Source organism: Miniopterus natalensis, chromosome 12, assembly GCF_054644295.1.
Source record: "Miniopterus natalensis isolate mMinNat1 chromosome 12, mMinNat1.hap1, whole genome shotgun sequence".
In the NCBI taxonomy this organism is placed as follows: domain Eukaryota; kingdom Metazoa; phylum Chordata; class Mammalia; order Chiroptera; family Miniopteridae; genus Miniopterus; species Miniopterus natalensis.
In genome coordinates, this window is record NC_142092.1 from 29,670,161 (window position 1) to 29,693,816 (window position 23,656).

A 23,656-nucleotide genomic window follows, 5' to 3' on the forward strand; every position below is an offset into this window, starting at 1 on the left:
CAGCCCAGTGAAAGGAACTGACAGCTGGATGGCCCTGCGGCTTCGAAAGAGGAAATGATTTTCATCCCACTTATAAAAACATGTCTCCGTGTGGTGAACAGAACCTTTTCTGTTGCTGTTATTAATTTTTCTATAACGTCTCATTTCAAAATGCAGATTTGAGGCAGTTTATTAAGATACAGATACTACAGGTTAAAAAATAGATATTGTTGGGGTTTGTAAGCTGTTCATTTAAAATATCCTTTAAATGGTTCCTTGATATGGCAGCAACTGAAGATCCCAGGGACTGAGTACATAAGACTCTGCTACTTACCTGTGCTATAAATAACAGCATCTAAAGTGAAGACTTAAGAAAAACTTAGTGACTACTGTTACCAGACAGGGGACCTGGCCCAGGGGACCTGGCCCTGAATGAGTCTGCCTGGGGCCTGCGGGTAGTGTGCGGGTTCTTGACTTTGTGCAGGAAAAATTTCACAGCAAAAGTCCAGGTGAAGCTTGGGACGTGAAACAAGGAAGGGCTGGGGAACTGAGCCTAGGCCGGGCTGCTATGGCTCACTAAGAAGTCAGAGAAAAGGGGACCTTGGGGACAGGATCAGGCAGTTTGCTCAGGATGAACTGCCACTGTCCATTGCTGACCTGGTTGCAAGTGTTGTGGGGTCCCTTAGAGATTAGGTAATGTAAGCCTGTGGGGGAAGGGAGAGGGAAGGGAAAGGCACAGACATGCCCCCCAGAGGGAGAGCACTCGCTGGGTCCTTTGTCTTGAGGCTTGTATCTCTCTCTTACAGGAGGGAATCTTAGGGGAGGTCTCAGGGGAGTGTTTCAGCAGAATATTCATCAGTTTTCTAGGTTTGCTCCTTCAGGGTCATGGTCTCCACTAGTTGGTCAGTGTCAGGGCAGGGGGTCATTAGTCATTGCAGCTGGTCCTGGGGTCGCCCACCTGGTTTTGCTCCTTTTCTGTGTCTGGAGCTGAAATACAACTGAGGCCTAGATGTTATTTCTAAGGAGGTGACCTGTGTCTGCTGTAAATTGCTCTGTCAGTTTGTTCTGCTGTCTGTCTCAGTTTCCTTATTCCACTTGTCCTGGCTTACTGGCCTGTCTCAGTAGGGGGTAGTTAGATAAATTTAAGAAAAGAAGTGTTTGTTTAGAGACTTAACAGTGCATTAGACATGTACTGTATATAAGAAAGGTTAAAACAGGAATCATTTGAGGGTCTGGAACAAATTAATTCAATTTACATTATTTCTAACGGGAAAAAATTATTAGATTTTTGAACAAATCACTTCTTAAACAGCCTTCTGGAAGGAATTAAATTCGAGAACCAAGTTTCCACTGTATTTTTTTAAATGCTCCAGCCAATTCTTACGTACAGATGGGTGGAGACCCATTGACAACTGGATCTACTCAGAGATTTACAAACCCGAGTGTACATGAGTCACCAGAGGAGCTCATTAAACATTCGGATTTCCCAGCCACACTCTTCCTCCTAATATCCCATCCTCCTTCTCAGAATGCCAGAAATTTTCATATTTTAAACAAGAATCCCAGGTAATTCTAGTGCAGCCCATTGACAGATTACACTTGTCCAAAAAGCTTGAAGGGGAAGAGACCTTGGCTCTGGTCCACTCAGATAACGATAGGCTGTGTGTCCTTGGGCCTATTAAGCACTCTGGTTGTTTCCTCATTGGTAAAATTTCCAACTAGAATGGGAGCTCCACCAAGTCAGGAACTGGGATAAATTCATTTATGTATTCCCAGTACCTAGATCAATGCCTGGCATATAGTAAGCACTCAGGTAAATTAAAAATGAGCTCATATTTTGGAAAGCAGATTAGAAAGAATTAAGTATATCTGTGGTCACCAGGTATGCATTTTTTTGGTGGGTATGTATGTGTATGTGTGTGTACGTGTACAGGAGGCTGGATTGAAATCCACAAGCCCAGATGGATATCTTGGGTCTCTGGGTTCACTGATTTCAAGCCTGTGTGTGTGTGAGCTTGGGGGCTTGGGTAAAGGACTGATTTTTGACCTAGTTTCGTCTATCTTATGTCAACATGTGGGTGGATTTATGTATGTTCCAACAGGCAGGTGATTAACTTTGCCACTGTCATCATAGGTAATTCTACAAGAACTAAACATGTCAAAGATGTGCTATAACAATGACTTATTTTATAACACATGTAGCTCTGAGTAAACTTGTTATAGCAGCATGGGTTTTCTTGGCCAAGTGTGCACATTTCTTGGTGATCTGAGAGAATGTCTACAAATATCACCTTCAGCGACCAAACTATGACCTTTTTTATGTGAAATGCTCAATTAGTGTACACAAAACACACCAAGTGCCAAAATGAGGGAAGCAGGTGAAGCAAGGAAACAGGGATTAGAATCCAGGTCTGGGTCCTAGTTCTGGCCCAGGACTCACTCATTGTCTTGGGCAGGGCAGTTCTCCTCCCTGGAACCAAGTTCCTCATCTGGAAAATGAAGGGGCTGAATGACTATCTCAGGGATCGCTTCTATTCCCCACAGGCTGTGACTATCTGATTGAAAGACTGAAGCTCAGAAAGGCTTCTCCATTCATTTTCTCTGCTAGGTCAGAATCGCCCAGTCTGATCATGGTTAGCCACATGGGTCCCTCCTTCTCTTTCCAGCATCCATCTGCCCTCAAATTGACACCTCCATAAACCTATTCACACTATTTACTCTTTGAGAAAGATGATATTCAAGTAGTCTCACCAATAATTTCTAATACAAATAAACTTTATAGACCTCTCTGCAGCAATCCCTATTAAACCAGAATTCTAGCTACAAACAACCTTCAAACAACAAAGGGCTTTGGGGGACAAAGGTGGGGTGTTCAGCTCAGTGGTTAAGAGTTCAGACTCTGAGCATTAAAAAAAATTATGATTCCCTAAATCTACATGGAAAACCAGGAATGTCTAACAGCAACATATATATGACTTATAGACAAAACTGGACTTATTTTTTCCCCATTACTCCTCATATCAATAGGCGTATTAGTTTCCTATTTCTGCTGTAAGAAATCATCACAAATTTAGTGGCTTAAACCAGCCCATATTTATAAATTATGGGAATGGAGGTCGGAAGTCCGGAATGGCTCATCTAGGCTGTGTTCCTCTGGAGGTTCTGGAGGGAATCCATTTCCTTGCCTTTCCAGCTCCAGGAAGCTGTCTGTATTCTTTGGCTTGTGGCCCCACATCACTCTGACCTGTTTCCATCATCACTTTTCTGATTCACCTGCCTCCCTCTTTTTCTTATGAGAACTCTTGTGTTTATATTGGGCCCATCCAGATAACCCAGTATAATGTCCCCATTTCAAAGCCCTTAATTTAAGCACATCTGCAAAGTCCCTTTTGCCAAATAAGGCAAATATTCACAGGTTCTGGGATTAGGGTGCAGACATCCTTAGGGGGCTATTATTTTACTTACCACACAGACTTACCTTCAAATCCCTCCAAGGCCATTTATTATGTGTGTGACCTTTGGTAAATTAAGTCCTTTCTTTGAACTTCAGTTTCCTCTTCAATAAAAGTGGGTTTCTGGCCAGGTGGCTCCACTGGTTGGAGCGCCATCCTGTGCACCAAAAGGCTGTGGGTTCGATCCTCGGTCAGGGCACGTACAGGAGGCAACCGACCGATGTTTCTCTCTCACATGGGTGTTTCTCTCTCCCCCTCTCCCCCTTCCTCTCTCTAAAATCAATAAATGTATCTTCAGGTGAGGATTTAAAAAAATGTTCAGAGAAAATTATTTAAAGCCTAACAATTTTATATGAAGCTAGTCTATCAATAAAGTATAAGAGTAAAGGAGGGTTAGTAACAAATCAGCTTCATGGGTTTTTTGTTTTGTTGTGATTGGTTGGTGTTTTGAGGATTAAATAAAGGAATGCTTGTTAAGCAGTTGTCATACCGCTTGCCTGTTAGGTGTTATCCGTGCAGGAGAAAAATGTGGGCTTTAGTTAAAAAATCAACCTGGAGCCTGTCTACATCTTAGCACCACTGTGTAACCAGTGATGATATTCAGGATGATGGCCCAGATGTTACAAAATCCTGATCTTCAGAAAAACTTTAATTGTTCAGGATATTCTCCTAATTTAGGTAGCAAATCAGAGAGCGATGTTTTAGAGAGATTTTTAATTATAAGAATGGGGGGGACATATTTTCTAGATATAGCAGTGAGCTAAACAGAAAATTCCATTTGCCAGAGTCTCCTCCCCCTTTCCCCTGGGCAATTGGAGTCACGGAGACCTGGGGTGCCTGTGTGTGGTGCTGAGGGGACAGGGTACGGAATATACTAAGTCTGGTGGGAGGGGCACTATCACTCTCTGTCAAACTTGAGGGAAAATGAGCCCTGCTTTTCGGAGAAGGCATCTGCAACTGTTTGCAACCTATCCATTGGAGTTCCCTAAAGAAAGGGCCTCTAGTTCCATGTCAAACAGGAAAATCAACTATTCTGCCCCGAGTGGAGGTGAAATGTGAGATAGTTCAAAACAGAAAACAGGAGTTCCATCAACACAAATGAGTTCTTCATTCTTTCAGAAAGGCATGATCATCCAATAAAACAAGAGAAATGATTGATATTGAGCCAGAGATAGGAAAGGCCCAGGGCAAGGACCAGAGCGTGTGTACTCTTGAAGGATGGAGAAATAGATAGGATCTGCCCCTCTTCACACTCATGGGAGTGATGCCCAATCCTCTGAGAAACATAGTTAGATGTAGCTATTACTCATATGTGGGTGAAACTCTGCCATATTACAACATAATCATAGATTACATTTGCAAAGTACTTTGGCATCTAAAAAAACTTTCTCGTATATATTTCATCTAACCCTTAGAGTAGGCCTGTGAAATGGCCGAGGGAGATTTTATTACCCTTGTTTTTACAGATGAAGAAACTAAGGCTCAGAGGGATGAAATAAGTTCCTTAAGCCACACAGTAAATAAGTGGCAGAGTCAGGATTTGAAACCAGGTCTATCCACCATGGCAGGGGGTGGAGGGGGGCTAGGGAGGGGGGTCTTGCTCTCCTCTTGGCTGCTTCCCTGCAAGACTATCCATCTGTTGCCTTAACGGCGAGTGCAGACTGCTTTGCCTGCTCTCTCCTGCCCCTCATCTCACCTGCTGTGTCTAGCTCCCCAAAAACTCTACCGCTTGGCTTCACAAAGCGTGGTTAACCGATGTGGTAAAGCAGCACCAGCATTCTTAGGGAACCTGTCACAAATGCAGAATCTCTCCCACCCCAGACCTTCGGGCTCAGATCCGGGTAGTTCCTATGTACAATCAAGTTCAGGAAGCTCTGCCTCACCACATCTGCCCGCCCAGGCCTGCCTGACACTCCAGGTGGCTTCTCTCCCCGTCTCCCTGCCCCAAACAATGGAGTTCCACTAATCTCCTCTCTCCCTCTGAACTTCCCCCTATATCGTCAATGGCTTGTCAGGCCCACTGAGTCCCCCTCAGTTTTCCCTTAAGCCCTCCTGCCTTGGAGTCCTGGCTCGCTCTCAAGGGGCTCACTCAAGGAAGTTTCCTCACAGAAGTACCCAAATTGCTCTCAGCAAGGAGTGCTCTCCTCGGAGGAAACTACCCCATTGTTCTAAGAAGAAGGGCCAAGATAAGAATTGGACCCCACCACCCTCTCTGGTATAATCCAAGAGAACTAATTTGAGTTTTTTCTTCCCTTCCCTGTGGTAGAGATAACAGAAAAACCTGGCAGCAAAAGAAGGAGAGCGAGATGAGGAGGGGTGTGATTAACCCACAGGCAGGAAGGGTCCAAATAATCACTTAATTGGGAGTAATTTTTGTGAGACAGAAAAGACAGAAGAGAATTAGCTTGAACAAATTATTCTCTTGTTCTCCTGCTTTCTCTCTTTCCTCCCTACTTTCCCAAACGTTAAGAAACTTCTTTTTTAAGAGCACAAATAATTGTCAGATCCTCTCAGGGTCACAGGTCAGGGGCATTACAGTTTAAAAATAAACAAGAATTTTTTTTTTTTTTTTTTTAAAGCCAACACACAAAAGAACACTGAAGATTGCCCTATGAAAACAGAAACAGGTAAATCACCACGACCCAGGTTTTAGGTTCAGCAAGTATGCGTGTTAAGTTTCAAAGGCCCTCCACTGTTCCCAGGGAGGGGCCAGACAACATGAGGGGGACATTTTCCTGTTTGTGCAGCAGGAAACCCACTAAACCACCAGTGAGGCCAGGACATACCTGTATTCTGGAGAGAACCAGAAGGCCCGCATGCTCGGCCCAGCCATAATTTATGGTGGACTGGATGGAAAGAATGTGGTATTTGTTGATTTTTATCTCTACAGCCAGGATGGCGTCTCTGGAAGAAATGAGAGAGAGAGAGAGCAGAAAGCGGGAGTGTCAACTGGAAATCTATGTATGATTTCTTAAAAGGCTGATAAAGCTAAAAAAAAAAAAAATCTGCCTATGTGTAAGCAGAATGGGGGTGGGGAGGGATGCAGGTAGCAGGCCTAGGTTTCTTCCAGAGCAGCTCCTTTTAGTCTGACCCCAGAGGCTCCTTGTCAGGTCTCATCAAGGTGGACTGTAGAGGTTTCTCTTTAGCTTTCACAAAAATCAAATTTAATCTCCCCTGCTGGGTCACTGTGGCTACTTGGCCACTTACGTCTGAGCCTGGGTGGAAAGAGCTAGAAAACTGCAGGAAGGAAAGCTCAGGATTTAGGATGCCAGTGTTTTCCAAGACAGGGTATCTAATTTTAAGAACAAAGCATTTTCTTTAATATCAGAACCAGTGTGTAGGTTTGATTGAGTCTCAACTCCTGAGAAAGCCCTCAGAGTTTACAGAAGACGACACTTCAAACTAAGAAGCTGTGCTGCTGGCACTGGCCGCTGTGGAGGAATGTCTGTTGTTTTCTATGGCTGTGGGCTTCATTCTAGACCCACTTACTCTCTGCTCTTCTTTTCCTTCCTCCCCATAGGACATACAGGGAGAGTAAATACAGCTGCATCGCCCCAGGCTTGGTCCAAAATCCAGGAGGGTGGAACGGGGTTTTAACTACGCATTTCAGTTTCATGCTTCAGTGTGTTAGAAAATTGTACTGTGTTACAGTACAGAACCTTCAGCTCTGCATCAGCAAAAATTTCAGAACAGTTTCTCCCACTTATTCCTTGTTTAGTGCCAAATAAACAGAGCAGTGGATAGAAGTGGGGGTTGGGAGGGAAGCTTTTGATAAGATGCACCTTCACCTGAGAGAGAGGAGGAAGAGGCCTGTGAGCTACCTCCCACCCACTCTAGCACTGTACACTTTCCCCTAAATTGAGGGAGAAGAATTCCACCTATGACCTGATTCTCAGGGAGATATTTCATCTCTAGCAAGTGTGTCCTTCAAGGCTTAAAGGTGAGGGCTCAGAGGCTCCTAACTGGCAGCCAGTGGGAGGAATCCAGTTTCCAGACCTGTTCTGTTTGGCACATGGAACTGTCTTCTCTTTGTAAAATTAGTTTCGAACATTAACAGAGCTGCAGGTTTTATGCAAATATCTGAACTTCTGCCATTTTTTGAAAAATTAGAAGATCTGGCTATGCTGAGCCCCAAATTCCTGATGTAGGTGGAGCTCCGGGTTGCAGGTTACCCCAGTCCCTGCGATGCTGATCTGATCTGGTTGATTCTTACCGTCTCAGCCCATATCAGGAAGTGATTTGTAAATGCTCTGCTCTGTCACTCCAGTAAGTCACAGACACCTTGCTGTCAAAATAGCACATGTGAATAACCACGGTCTGTTCTTCACTTGGGTTTTAATTCCTGAATCTCTCAATTTGGGCTCCCAGCCTTGCAGGAGACCCTGAAACATTAGCTTTACCTCTTGCTAGGATATTTGGGGAGCTCCTTGTGTTAAGAGAAATTAGAACCATAGAGTAATCAGGAGCATGTGTCTATTCTTCCTTTGTCCAGTCCCTTCCCCCAGGTTGGGCAGGGAACAGATCTGGAGAGTGTTGAACAGCAGTTTCCTGGCACAAATGGCATGCTTTTATTACCTGGCCTTCCCGTTGCTCCTTTCCAATTGTTCATGACCAGTTAGTACCAATGGTATCACTACCTCCGAGTCAGATGCGGTGGGTGAGTAGGAAACAGAAAGATTTTAGTAGTTCCCCAGGTGATTCTTATGCTACCTGGTCCTCAGACTATATGCTGAGAAATACTTGTCATTCTCACCTAAGCTCTATCATTGTCCCTATTCTCCCCTGAGCATCTTGGAAAAGCAGCAGTTGCAGAGGCTATTTTCAGCCAGTAAGGACCCGATGAAGGTCACTGGCTCACAGGCTATGTGAAACCGGTCCAGGACAGAGCCTGCAAGAGGAGCTCTAGGGGCTGCAGGAGGAGATAGGTACTCAGAGTGGGGCTCAAGCAGAGATGGGGGTCTCTGGACATGCGCTTCTAAATGCGCCAAGCCCTGGCAGTGCACACACTCACTAATTTTTTAGTAGACTGAAACAACCAGGCTTCAGCATGGAGTCAGCCTCCCCTAGCCCCTAAACTGCTGAGTCACCCCTTCTGTCTTGGCTCACCTGCCCAGCAGCCCAGGGAGAAATGCAAAGCCCTGGGTATGTGACCCTCAAATAAATCCCTAGAGACTTTTGGCTTCCTGGTTTTTTCCCCTCTAATCCATGGAATGTGCTATGAAGGAGGGAAAAGAAAATTCAAAATTCATAACCATTTAAAAATATATGCATCAACTCTTCTGCATCATGGGCTGAATTTAAAGAATAATTATAGGAAAATTCTCTCAAAAAACTTTTATTGCTTCAGCAATTGATCTTTACCCTAAACTTTTTAGTTCAGAAATGTGCTTGAGGAGCACAGGCCAGGGATGAGCTTTTTGACATTGTGTTCCCTTGTTAGATCACATCCATGTTGGAATCAGTTTATAAACTACCTTCCTAAGGATCAAAATGCAGTAGATTTTAAGTGTCTTCCTGAGCACAGGGCTGAGGAGCCTGATCTCATGCCTGAGACTCTTAAAGGGAACACTGAGCTTGTGGTAGAAAAGGTGGAAAATAGCCTAGCTGGCGTGGCTCAGTGGTTGAGCACTGACCTTTGAACCAGGAGGTCATGGTTTGATTCCAGTCTAGGCATATCCCCAGGTTTGGGGTTCAATCCCCAGTAGGGGGCTTGCAGGAGGCTCTCATCATTGATGTTTCAATCTCTCCCTCTCGCTTCTTCTCACTGAAATAAATAAAAACATATTTTTTAAAAAAAGGTGGAAAAATAGAGAAATGCCTCAATGCATTTCCTTACATATATTTACTCTTCGTATAGTTTATTCTTTATTCAATTTTGTATCTTTATTTTTTCTTTCTATTAATACTTATGAGCATTTTCCCCCACATTATTGATAGACTTTGGTAATGTTGTATTTAATACTACATGATGTTCCATACTCTGGATGCACTGTAATTTATTTGACCTCTCCTTTATTTTTATATGCTGATGCAGTTTCCACATATTTTATTTTTAAAATATGTTTTTAAAATATTTAAAATATTTCTCTTTCACATCATATTTTTAAAATTGCTTTCAAGAAAGGTCCTTTCCATATGTAACCCACCTGCACCATATAAAAGTGCCATTAAAATTGTGTCAGCAGGGCATATTATAACTTAAAACAAAACAAAAAACTTTTTCAATGTGAGGCATTAAACGTAGTCCATATTTTCATGTGTTTCTTTAATACAAAGGGTAAATGGTTTACATATTTTTCTATTGAAGTATTAGTGTTTTTCTTATTGACTTTTAAAAGAATCTTTGTTGTTGAAAGTATTACAGATGGTCCCCACCCCACCCCCTGCTGTTGACTCCCTCTCCCCCTCCAGCTCCCTCCCCAGGCCTTCCCCACACTATTGTTTGTCCATGGGCTATGCATATATGCATATATCTTCTCTGGTTAATCTCTTCCTGTTCCCAGCCCTTCCCTCTGAAATAGGTCAGTCTATTGCATGTTTCAGTGTCTCCTGATGTTTTTTGTTTTTAAATCCTCACCCGAGGATATTTTTTCCATTGTTTTTCAGAGTGGAAGGGAGGGGGGAGGGAGAGAGAGAAAGAGAGAGAGGAACATCGATGTGGGGGAGACACATCAATTGGTTGCCTCTCGAACATGCCCCAACCTGTACCAGGGATCGAGCCTGCCCGAGGTATATGCCTTTGGCTGGAATTGAACCTGGGACCCTTCAGCCTGCAGGCTGACCCTCTAACCACTGAGCAAAGCTGCTAGGGCCTCTAGACCTGTTTTGTTCTTTTGTTTATTTTGTTCATTAGATTCCACATATAAGTGAGATCATGTGATACTTGTCTTTCTCTGACTGGCTTATTTCGCTTAGCATAATACTCTCCAGGTCTCTCCATGTTGTCTCAAAGAGTAAAATAGCCTTCCTTTTTATAGCTGGATAGTATTCCATTGTGTAAATGTACCACAGTTTTTTAATTCATTCATCTGCTAATGTATATTAAATTAAATATATCTATTAAATTATAGTAAATTATATAATATAAAACAATATATAAATATATAAATTAAGTCTATATGTAGAGACAGATAGAGACAGGGTATAAAGTATATTATTCCCTTGTTTTTAAAATTTGTTGAAAATAATGTTCCAAGTTTGTCATTTGACTTTTTTATTTTTTTGGTGATTGTTTTTGACATATAGAAGTTTTCAATTTTGTCAACATGTGATTTTTCCCTTTACGATTTCTTCCACTTTTTTTTGGTCCATTTCGAGTCTTATTATAATTATTTAATTATATTTACCTTATTTTTTATGGGTTAAAAAAATTGCTATATTCTGAACTCTACTTGATTTTTTGTTTTTGTTTTTTTGGTTTGTAATACGGTGTAAGGTTCCAACTTTATTTTCTTTCCCCCAAGGAGCTAATTTTCTCTACCCCATTTGTTTCCAAAAGGCCTCTTTAGCTAGATCTAGGTCATTTCAAAAATCAGAGAATCACCTTTCTAATTGGCCATGGAAAAGGGTAATCTGACATGATGGTTTCAGCTAGTAATGCTGCTGATCTGGTTTTCTAACTCCTATGTGGCCACCAGCTACAGGGAACTACAGAGCCCACCTGAGATTGAAAGGGAGGTAACAGTGGGGCACCATCATGCTCTCCTTCGGCTCATGGGGGTAGAAAAGCTTTGAAGAAAAAGGGGATTTACAGATCTGGCCTGAGTACCTTTTAGAATGCCCTTTTCTGCCAGCACTGCAGTTTCCAGGCTTATTGGAGGTGCTCCCTGTAGCTGACTGTTGTCACTAGCTCCATAATGTTCCATTGCAGAGCTTTGTAGTTAGGAAGGCCCAGTGTCAGCCTGAAGGGATCTAAACCAAACAAAAACAAACCAAAAAAACTTAAAAACAAAAGACCTAATGCTGATCCCCAAACCTGGTCACGAGCCTTCATTTCTGGCACTTTAAACAAAGCTGGCCCACCCTTATACCACCTCAATAAGCACATAAAACCTATCTGTGGCCCTAGCTGATTTGACTCAGTGGTTAGAGTGTCAACTTGCCAACTGAAGGGTCCTGGGTTCGATTCCAGCCAATGGCACGTACCTTGGTTGCAGGCTCAATCCCTGGCCCCGGTTAACCAATCGATGTGTCTCTTTCACATCGATGTTTCTTTCTCTCTCTCTCTCTCTCTCTCTCTCTCTCTCTTTCCCCCTTCCACTCTCTCTGATAAGCAATGGAAAAAATATCCTTGGGTGAGGGTTTAAAAAAAAATTTTAAACTAAACCTATCTGTAGGCAACAGTACCTGTCTTCAATATTTACCTGAGATTTCCTTTGCCTTTGGAGTCTTTGTTCTTGATTTGTCAGTCTTCAACTTGCTCTGCCCATCAGTTCTGGACATCTGCTTCTGGCTTTTACAACTGGTTTGGATTCTCTTGTTACCTCTTGGTTTTAATGTCACTGTAACATCAGGTAAAAGGCATCCTCAGTCCCAGAGAACCTGCACCAAATGTCCTAGTAGCCCCTCTTCTGAGGAAAGACTCACATAGGATATGGGGTGATCTCTGTGGAAGGCAGAGACTGGCAATTTATCTGAATTCTAACAGTTCACATGCCCTTCTACTCACCTTAGCTAGGTTCCTAGAAAATACGGGAGAGATGGCAAAACTGAAGGGACTTGGGGTGTCTCTATGCCTGTAGGTAAGTCTAGCTCTCACTTTGTCCTAAAGAGACACACAGAAAAACATAACTGTCGGCCAAACCCGATGAACTGAGTCAACCCCAGCGATCAATAGCTCACCAGATGGGGCAGCCTAGGCTCGTTCTGTTCTCATCAGCAATTTGACATGTGGGAACTAGAATGTGTTTCAATTCATTGTGGTGTGCTTCCCACACAAATAAAACTACAGCTTAGCTGCCCCAAACACTTAAAAGGCCAGACACTAGCAAAGTCTTTTATTAGCCTCTATGATCTAGGTGTGGTCGTTGCACTGCTCGGCCTGATACCAAGACTCTGAGCGATATCATAAAACATAACATGGAGCGTGAGTTTTTACTGTTTAAACCAGCCCCAGGTCCTTGCGGTGACCCCGAAGGCCCCCTGCACTGGCTCTTGCCTACCTCGCTGACCTTGCTTCTGTCACTGTCCCCTTACCCACATGCCCTGCTCATTGTTGTTTCTGAACATCCCATTTCACTTCCCTCTGCCTGGAACATGCTCGCCTCAGGATTTTAGGGCCCCATTCCTCATTTCATTCAGGTCACTTCAAATGTCTCCTCGGAGAGAACGTCTTTGATCACCCAACTTAAAACAGCAGCCTTGGCCATTCTTAATTCCTTGCTTTATTTTCCTTCATAGCACTTTATATGGCATTTTATTCACCCACAAATACACACACACACACACACACACACACACACACACACACACACAAGCTTATTATCTCCCCACCAGAATAGAAGCTCTCTGAAGGCAGAAACATTGATTTGTTCTTCTGTATGTTTTCCCACCTTGATCAGTATCTGAGACAGTAGATATCCAACAACTGGTAGCTTAAAAATATTCAAATGTGAATACCATAGTTTACACGAGTCTAGAGAGAAACTGCCTTCCAAGACCCCAATTATAATAACTCAACTTCTCCCTCCTAGGGCTCTATGATTATCACAATAGGAAAATGGCTTTTAATCCCATCTGCAAAAGATTGTATAAGGAAAAATTCTGGAACTGTGTGAGGATCTTTCACCGTATTGGCTGATTAATCCTCACTGAAGCCCTTGAAGGCAGGCATTATCTCCATTATCACAGTTAAGGACACTGAAACTCTGAGGCTAACTTGCATAATGCCACGAGTACTGACGGCTCCTGATTCAGGAACTCAGATCTAGCTGACTTCAACAGCCGGGCTTTTATTCCACTACAGTACACTGCCTCTCAGTACACTGTCAGAGCTGCTTAACTTACATTATCCCTTCCGAAACAGAGAGCCCAAATGATTTAACCAGTAACCCAGCTCCTGGGTGGTGCACCTTATCCCTAGGTTTTCTGACACCCACCCAGCCCTGCAAGTGACACCATAAAATAAGTAAAGTTTAAAAAAAAATCAGACATTTGTGCCCTTTGCCTAGAACTACAGACCCCTGTAACTTGTTATGCTGTGGTGGACAGAGTTGTTTCTGAGGTGCTATCTTCCAGGGATGGTGGAGGCGCTAGGGTTTTTGGAAAGAATAGCAAGGCGTCTGGCTCCTATAAAAGACTATATATATTCATTTGTTAGGCACAGAGCTAAGCACTGGGGACACAGTGATGCATAAATAAGATATAGACATTGCCTTTGGTTTCATGGGCCTTACAGACTAAGAAGAATCTTATTGAGCTAAACGTATGCTGCTGCTGTAAAGTTATGTTTCCATTGATTCACTCGAGAACTATGTATTGACTACAGGCCACATGTCATGCTTTGTGTTAAGAGGAGAGAAGAAAACGGTGAGCAAAGCCAGTCATGATTCCTGCCTTCATGGGGCTTGCTGTCTAATGAAGAAAACATTAAATAATTACCTAGCGCAGGCGATGCTGCGAGGCCCTACGAATAGGGGGAGACTGGCTTCCTCAGATTAGCAGGGTCTTGCTTGAGGAAGTACCACTTAACGCTGACCTACGAAGGTTAAATGAGTTAACTAGGCAATGAGGGGAGGGAACAACGTGCCAGGCAACTTGAACAGCACGTGAGAAGCTCCTGCGGGAGAAGGAAAGGCGGTGAGCGGGAAGGGCTTTGAAGGCGGCCAGCTGGGGAGCGCAGCACAGCAGCCCCCGTGCCAGGTGGGCCAGCAGCAGGTGGGCAGACGGGCAGGGCTGCGGCCTTCCAGTTGGCCTCTGGGTGAATGGTGCTGCTGCGAGTCCATGCTGGAGACGGAACTTGGAAGCAGAGAGGCTCATGCATGGGCAGGGCGAAGGCTAGAGGATGGCTTTCCGGTGCCACATCCAGCAGTGGAATTGAGGGCTGTTTGGAGGGCCCCCTGCTTCCAAATAACCTTCTTCAGCTGTTACCTGTAAGTGTCTCAGCTATTGAGGGCATAGAAATATTTCCCTCCCAGGCTTCTTGTGAGGCTCCAAGGAGATACGTATTAAATCATTGAGCACAGTGCTTGGCCCATGGCAGGTGTTCAATAGATAACCGCTACTGTTTGTCTTCAGTTGTTCATGGAGGCGGCGATCGTGCCGGTTTCCTCACCCAGCTGCCGTCTGTGATGTGGAAGCGTGGGTCTGGGCCTCCCTGGCGCAGCCCTCTTTTTAACGTTAAGAGCCTGCAATGCCCGGAGCTTGCTCCAATGAACGCTCCTTCGGAAAGCTGGGCCATTGCCTTCTTCCTCTGCCTGGCGCAACCACGTGCATTCTTCTAAAAGCGATCTCTCACTTTTCTCACGTTTCTAGGTTTATGGGTCTCCTTCCGTTGGGAAAGCTCCGTCCCACGCCCCGCGGGGAAGCCCGGCGCCAGAAGGCACACCCACCACGCCCAGCCGGGGCCGGCCCCTCCGCCCGCCCGCCGCCGTGCCCGCCGACGACCCAGCCCTAGAGACTGGGGCTCCGCGCGGCCGGCGGGCCAATCAGCAGAAGTTTGACCCTCTGCAGGTTCCGTCCGCTCACTAGGAGGCGCTGCGGCGGCGGCCCCGGCTGCTCCCGGGGCTGTCGCGGGCTGGGGCGGTTGGGGCAGGCGTCGGAGGCTCGTGGCCATGGAGTGGGGTTCGGAGTCGGCAGCGGTGAGGCGGCACCGCGTCGGAGGCGAGCGCCTGGACGGCCCGGCGGCCGCGCCGCAAGCAGACAGGGAGTCCCGCGCGCCGGAGGCCCTGGCGGACGCGCGCGGCGGCGGCGCGAGGACGCGGAAGCGGAGCGCGGCGGGGAGCGGCGGCGCGAGCGGGGCTGCGGGGACCGGGCTGTCGGAGGCGCGCGCCGCGCTGGCGCTGGCGCTCTACCTGCTCGCGCTGCGGGCGCTCGTGCAGCTGTCGCTGCAGCAGCTCGTGCAGCGCGGGGCCACCGGACACCCCCCGGAGTTCAACGCGCGCCAGGCCAGGTACTGGCCTCTCACGCCCGGCCCGCGCGTGCCCCTCGCGTCCCCGGCCGGAGCCCGGGCACCGCACCGGGGTGCACCCGCCCCTGCGGGACCGCCCAGGCTCGCCGGCGCCGCCGGGCCGCACGTGCGGCGGGGTGCCCTTGCGCGTCCCTCGGTTGGACTCCCCGTTCCGCCGCTGAGAAGCGGGTGGTGCAGGCGGGGGCTGTCGCGGGGACGGCACCGGCTTTCCCGCCCCCTTCCCGCCGCACCTGCAGATGGGTTGGCTGTGAGTCGTCCTTCATCTTCTGGTGCAACTTTTACTCTTGGCTAAGCCCTTCTGCTTTCCACGCGAGATGAGGGATCGTGGAATTGATGCCCCTAGCCGGCTTTGTGCATCTGGGTCCTGGGGAGGGGTCGGAAGGGGTAATGCAGTCAGTGGTCTAACTTTCTGAGGGTCACAGTCCTCACGTGGGAAAGCTATGGAGGCTCAGCCTGGAAGACTGCGCTTCAGAACTTTAAAATTGCAGAAGTTCTCAGATTCCCGGAGGTTATCCTTGGGCTCCTGGTGTGTAAGGTTTGACCTTTTTTTTAAAATTTAATTTAATTTTTTCCATCGCCTTTTGTGCCCTCTCCCACCACCACCCGCCCCCTTGCACCCCTGCAGTCACCACACTGTTGGCCAATTTGCGAGTTCTCTTTTTTTTTTTCTTTTTTGCTCAGGCCCTCTCCCCCATCCCTCCTCGCCCCCCGAGCTGCCTTCCTGCTCTCTATCTATGAGTCTGTCTGCATTTTGCTTGGTAGTTCAGTTTGTTCATTAAATTCCACATAGGACTGAAAGCCTGCGGTGCTCCTCTTTCTCTGACTGGCTTAACCCCATTAAGTGTGCTAGAAGCGTGATTAAAATCAAGTGTTGTAACATAAATGTGTCAAAGCTCAAAATCTTAAGCTAGCAGAGTTTTCAACAGACACTGTGATTTGAAACCTTTTTCTTTTGAATACATTGTGCTGGAAACTTATTTTATTAAGGACTTTCCGGAACACACCCTCACCACCCTGCTTTCCCCCCGCTTGGAATGCAGTGAAAAGACAAAACATTTTTGTTTGTGTGTTTTAGGGGTAGAGTTGGTTTTGGCCTGAACTGAAGTTATTATTAGGCCTTGTGGGCACGCACACAGGCAGGGCTGAGTCCATTTCGTACAATAAAAAATGTGTTTGCTTGTTTGTTTATTTAATCTCTTGACTTGTCTTTACTCGTTGGTTTCTGTAACCCAGAATCAGGAACCCTCCAGAGTGTGGCACAATGGAGTTGCATTCTGGGCTGTCTGGTCTTCAGCATTTACCCGTTTGAATAGAATCTCTAGCCTCTGTATGAGGATCGAGAGGATTTGGGAGTGGAGTGGGAGAGGAAACTCTGAAGGGATGAATTCATGGGAGACAAGACAAAAAGATGGAACTGTCCTGAAATAATAAAAGGCAACCTTTTTAAAAAATGTTTTGTATTTTTTAATTAACATTTTATTTTTCAATTATAGTCTACATTCAGTATTGTGTTAGTTTCAGGTGTACAGCATAGTGGTTAGACAGTCATATATTTCATCAAGTGTTCCCTCCAAAAAGGCAGCTCTTTTTAATCTGAGGAGTAAAACAACTTGTTTTGGGGGGTGGGGGAAATTGTAGAGGAGAAGTTGTTCTGTGCTACGTGTTAATCATCGCTCATTTGGTGGCTTCCAGGGATTATCTTGAACACATAACATCCTTTGGCCCCAGGACTACAGGAAGTCCAGAAAATGAAATTCTGACTGTGCATTACCTTTTGGATCAGATTAAACTGATTGAAGTTCAAAGCAACAGCCTTCACAAGATTTCAGTAGATGTACAGCGGCCCACAGGCTCCTTTAGCATTGACTTTTTGGGAGGTTTTACAAGCTACTATGACAACATCACCAACGTTGTGGTAAAGCTGGAACCCAGAGATGGAGCCCAGCATGCTGTTCTGGCTAACTGTCATTTTGACTCGGTGGCAAACTCACCAGGTATGTACCTGTTTTTTAGTCATCTTGAAGTCATCACAGCCTAGAAAGCTTATTAATGCCAAGCTGCTTGGTTAGCTGTGGGACACCGTTTTCTTGGACAAACCTCTTTAGTGATGGCAGGCAGCATAGTTAGAATAGTATCATTTAGTTTAAGTCTAACCCCTTGCCATTCTCTCAAGTGCTTTATTTTTTTTTTTTAAACATTAGTGCCAGCAGCCCAGTGACAAGACATGGAATATTGCTGGTAGACTGAAGCAGCTTTATCAGCGTTACCAGTATGTGTCCCTGAGTCCTGGAGTTAGGTTCTGCCTCTTCAAGTGTTTACTCAGCTAGGTATAATACTAGGCTTTGGGGATACGGGGTGAAGGAGCAGTCCTTGCCTTCACAGACACGGGGTTTGGAGGACGTCTTTCTTAGTTTCTGTTTACCTGTAAAGTGAGAATTTTGGCCCGCTGGGCATGCCGTACTGTTAGAATACCTCATTAATCCATAAATCTTCCTTTGAAAATACTTTGTCAAAATACTTGATGTTTAGGACAGTGCCTGACACAATAAATACTTTGAATGATTGAGAATCCCCAAAATTGAACTTCCATTAAAAAAAAATAAGATTCATCAGAAAAATGTTTTTAGTAGTTATGAAAGAGATTCTAAGTAGGGAAAAATAGAAAATTATAGCATTTTACAATGGAATCATAGCATGTTAGAGGTAGACAAGACCTGAGATAGCATCTGGTTCAAACCCCCTCATTTGACACAGGAATAAACTTAGCTGATCACCACTGATCAGAGACAGGTGGGACCAGTTGCTGGGTTTCCTGGCCAGTCAGTACTTTCAGCTCCATTTGAAAGGAAGGAGAATTAATGCTCCCTTTGGCAAGCTACTTAACCTCTTCTTTCCTCAGTTTCTGATCTGAAAATGGAGATAATAGTACTTTCCTATTGGCATTGCTTAGAGAATAGTGCCTGGCATGAGAAATGCCTTTTTATTTTTTGCTATTAATTGTTATTTAATGTTATTATTTCTGGATTGTTTGAACTATGGCAGTCCCAAAATGATAATCTAGAGTTACACAAAATATAACATTTATTTGCTTGATAGAATGATTCATTCTAGGACATCTTTAATTAGAAAGCTTGCCAGTTGCATTTAGAATGTAACATGCTTTTTAAAAATCATACACATATTTCCAAGAAGGTTACATGATAAAAAGCAACTAGATTTGGAAAAAGAACAACTTTTTGAGTTTTCAACAAAACAGTAGATTGAGCACATGGAGTACAGAATGATCTGGTGAAAAAGATGAGTTGTCAGTAGAGAGGTCAGCAGGACCAATGTGAATTATTTAGGGTAGGAGAGAGTTACATGCATTTGTAGCATGAGAAGAAAAGGACATCATTCCCTCACTTCCATTGTGTCATTGGGCACAATGCCCCAATGACATGTTTATTATTAAATTGTTTTGTTTCTATTAAATATTTTTTCAAGATGTTACAAAAAAGCAGTATATACCCATTTGTTTTAATAAAGTCAGAAATATCTTTGTGTGTGTTAGGGAAACCAGTGGTGTTTTATGCCTATTTCAAAGCAGTAATAAAATAAGTGTCACCCTGTGCCCACTGTTATGATGTTTAAATTCTAGGAAGGGACAGATCGACACCATGGTTATTTAAGAGCATTATATAAGAAAGATACGTATGTAAGTATCAGAAACATAGTGCCAAGTGTTATATATACAGAGTCCAATAATGAAACGGTGGCATTTTTTGGGTCATTGGAACTCATTTTAAATTAAAATTTTATAAGATCACCTGTACCAACATTCCCAAGGACATTTCTGTCAATATTACATTGCTAAAAATAGTTTAAAAGCACACTCATAAAATAGACGATCACCTACATCCTTTCAGTGGATGATCTAATTGAAACATGGGCATTTTTTAAAAGTTCTTCTCAGCAACATAGCTGGACCTTTGGGACTATTACCAATTAGGAGTAATGTTACCCATAGAAAGGACTTAAATGTCTTCTTGGGTTAGCTTCTTGGTTCCAGGTTGTGGGTAGAAGAGACATTGAGTTATTTTAGGAGTGGCTTCAATTTCAGGGTTAATTCTAAATAGAAAGAGATGTTGGTTAACCACTCAGCCCTTATACTGTTCTCTAACTTTCTTTCACTTTCTTTCCCTCTCTAGTTCTGTTCTCAGACAACAGAACCATTAAAATAAAGGAAGATCAATGGACAGTTTAACTTTTTAATCAACCCTGTATAGATATGTCTCTTTCCATTTCCCTTTCTCTTTGAATAAAGAAAAAATTTATGGTTTGATTTTTATTTTAAAGTAACTCACAGTCTCAGAGTTAAAAACCATTAATTTCATTTGGTTCCTTGAAGGTGGCAGTTTTTACTGATAGCTACATAAACTTCTGGCTTCATAGTAGTTAGTAGTTATTACTTAGTTTCACTTTGATTAAAATACAATCTAGTATTCACTGCCAAGACAAGTAATAATAGGTAATAAGTAGTTTCTTCTTGAGTAGGTGTGGGGTCTGAAATTTAACAACACCACAGCAAGCATTTTAGCTAGCTACAGAGCTTTAAGTTTGCAAAGAAGAAAAAACTAACATTGAATGCAGACCACATTTTGTAATCCTCTCAACACACCTATGAGGTAGATATCATTAGCCTGCTCTCTAGACCAGGAAGTTGTAGGGTAAATGACAGAGCTAGAATTTACTTCCAAATTTTTCTTACTTTAAAATCCATGTTAAACTGCCGGCCGGAGTGGCTCAGTTGGTTGAATGTCCTGTAAACACCCACGGAAGGCAACCGATTGATGTTTCTATCATACATCGATGTTTCACTCCCCATGTCCTCGGGTTAGGATTAAAAAACAACAAACCCGTGCTAACCTCTGTAGCGCCCTGCCTCCCAGTGTATAAACCCGAAAATGCTATTGCTATTGTCTGGGTTATTACTGTGCCTATTTACTTTGATTCTCTTTAAACTTTTTATTATGGAAAATTTCAAATACGTACAAAAACAGAATCATTTAATGAACCTGAGTGTACATGTCATCCAGCTTCGACAGTCCAATCTTGTTTCTTTATCTCTACCTCTGAACCCTTAACTATTTTGAAACAGCTGTATCAGTTTCTCTATTTCAGTCTATATCCCTGAAAGACAAGAAGCCTTTTTTAACATTCTCATAATACTATGAATTACCTCATTTAAAAAGTAATAATTCCTTAATATCATCAAATATCTGATTTGTTCCCTTAGCTACCTCTTATAGTGCTTTAAAAAATCAAGGCATTAAAGCCATGTTTATAATCACCTTTAATATTTAAAGTTTCTGAATCAAGAAGTTTAAGCGATTTGATGAGGTCCTCTACTCTATCCGTGCTGGGATCAGGGATACTACTTAGGTCATTAGTCTCCTTTCCTGTCTTACTGGATCTGGTGTCTTCATCACATCACATCTCGGCAAAACCTTAAAAAAATGCTACACCATCCAAACGGACCTCTCTGTAAATGCCAAGTGACCTGAAGGTTTTATGATTTTGACAGGAAAACTAGCAGGAAAGGAGTGGGTAGGAGGGGAGATACCTAGGAAGCTGTGAACACCAGAAGTGAGAATATTATAGAGGACGTGGAACCAGGATAAAGAAGGGAGTAAATTGCCTTGGGCTGGTGAGAATGCCAGGTTTCATTTATTATTTATTTACTTATTTATTTATTTTTAATCCTCACCTGAGGACATGCTTTTATTGATTTTAGAGAGAGAGGGAGAGAAACATCAATATGAGAGAGAAATTGATCAGTTGCCTCCCTCCCTCATACACCCCAGCCTGAGATTGAACCCTCAACCTGGCTATGTGCCCTGACCAGGAATCAAACCTGTACGGGACAGCGGTCCGACCAACTGAGCCATACTGGCCCAGGCAGAGAATGTCAAATTTTAGTATTAATTTAGATCCCATCTGCATGATTATTCAACAGATAATACTTAAGTGACTACTCCGGGCTAGGCATGCTTCTAGACACTGAGGGTAAGTCAACAAGCAAACCAGACAGAGATTCCTGTTCTCGCGGAGTTTAAAGCTGGCGGGTGTAATGGTCGCCTGATGGCGACAGACGAGCTGGTCTTCCGGTCTTATAGCCACGTGATGCTCCCTTGATGAGAAAACCCCATTCCTAGCCCTGATGGTTCATACTGTAAAGATGTTGAAGTCTGAGGAGCAAGCCTGTTGTTTTGATTTAAAGGTGCCAGTGATGATGCAGTCAGCTGCTCAGTGATGCTGGAGGTCCTTCACGCCTTGTCAACGTCCCCTGAAGCTTTGCATCATGCTGTCATCTTCCTTTTTAATGGTGCTGAGGAAAATGTTTTGCAGGTGAAATTTCATTGTTTTAAATACTAGGCCTCAATAAGAACTGATAATAATAATAACAACTTAGGCATTTTGATTATTCATTTGAGCAGTATCATAAAGTCATATACAAAAAATATTGCTCCTGGAGTACTGTAAAGATTCTACAGCCACTTACATACATATGTTCAACATTTGGGAACAACTTAGAACAGTGCATCTTGTCAGCGTTTGATTTATAGAAGGGCTCTGTGATGGTATAATCATTCACCTCAGGTTTTCTTTGACTCTGTAGAGTTTCAGAGATATTTTGAGGCAGGCACGCAGCATGAACACCCAGCCATGTGGATCGTCCCTTCTGTTTTTTTGTCCTTTCTTTACGCAGCCTCACACTTACTGAGGATGTTGTCTGGCACCACTCATGGAAATCAGGCAGTTTTCTGTGTTGGTGACTTTCCACTCAGCAAACTGCGCACAGTCATTGCACATAGAGAGAGAAACAGCTGCGTGTCTTTGGATAGTGCCTTTGAAAAAATGATTATTTGTCTGTTCTTCCCCTTGTCAACATAGACATTCTGTCTTTAAAATAAGCAAATAGAGACTTTGATAATCTCAGATTGTTTAACCTATATTTGTTTTCTTTCTCATTCAGGCCAGTCATGGTTTCATTACTCAGCACCCCTGGGCCAACTTGATTCGTGCATTTATTAACTTGGAGGCAGCAGGTGTAGGAGGGAAAGAACTTGTATTCCAAACAGGTATGTGTGGCTATACAGGGTGGGGCAACGTAGGTTCATAGTTGTGAGTACATGAAACACAGACTTTTTTCTTATATTCTTATTTATTAATTATTGCGTTATTTCCATACAAACAACTGTATTGCCCCACCCTGTATTTTGTATTTGAGTGCAATTGCATTGTATACTTTAACGTAATTCTTGTTTTTATACAAGTGGACGGTTTTTGAAAATAAGTAATCTCTCTAATGAAATGAACGTTCTTTTTAAAGCATGAGGTAGTTTTAGCTTGTCTTGGTTAAAAATTTTAACCAAATAATATTAATAGCAACCTAATATTTGTATAGTGCTTATTATTCGCCAAAAGTTCAAAGCATTTTATATATATGTCACTTAATCCTTAAAACAGCATGAGGGGAAAGTACTGTCATTACCCTCATTTCATAGATGAGAAAACTGAGGCAAAAGAGATTATAACTCCCCTAAGTTTCACAGTTGGTCAATGACACAGCAGGATTTAAACCTAGTACAGGTTCAGAGTCCTTGTTCTTAACGATTAACCAGATTGTCATATAGGTAGGTGGTGAACTTGATTTTATGCATTATGGATAATTATGATGTAAATCATATTAAATGACAGTGATTTCATGGATTAAAATGAAAAAAATTACCTGTAGTTAAAGGACTTTAAATATATCATTAATTTAAATGTCATAAAAATCCAGTAATATTTAATCAGCCAGAGAAATATTTTTAGTTTTATGATTAAACTTTTCTAAGGAAAACAAGATTATAAGTTATAAGGATAACTTATCAATTAAGTATCAATTGTCATCATTCTTAGCAGAATTCAGAGCTCAGTTTTGTGACATTGGAAGTTCCATGCCATTCCCAATTCTGTTAGTAATTTGGGTAATTCATTTTAGCTAGGGATGTGGCATTTGCTAGAAGTTTTATAATGAGTGTGTTGGGGTGTGAGATGGGTTAGGAGAAGTAAG

At 43.3% G+C, this 23,656-nt stretch overlaps 1 protein-coding gene across 2 annotated transcripts in view; it reads left to right on the forward strand.

Moving 5' to 3' along the window:
• Positions 1-15,202: 15,202 nt before the first annotated feature.
• Positions 15,203-23,656, forward strand: part of ERMP1 (endoplasmic reticulum metallopeptidase 1) — a 40,653-nt gene continuing 32,199 nt past the window's right edge. For both annotated transcript variants that reach the window (XM_087822673.1, XM_087822674.1), the window contains exons 1-4: positions 15,203-15,540; positions 17,251-17,552; positions 21,818-21,945; positions 22,574-22,679. In XM_087822673.1, coding sequence (XP_087678799.1) covers positions 15,203-15,540; positions 17,251-17,552; positions 21,818-21,945; positions 22,574-22,679 — 874 coding nt within the window. The remainder of the gene's footprint in view (positions 15,541-17,250; positions 17,553-21,817; positions 21,946-22,573; positions 22,680-23,656) is intronic.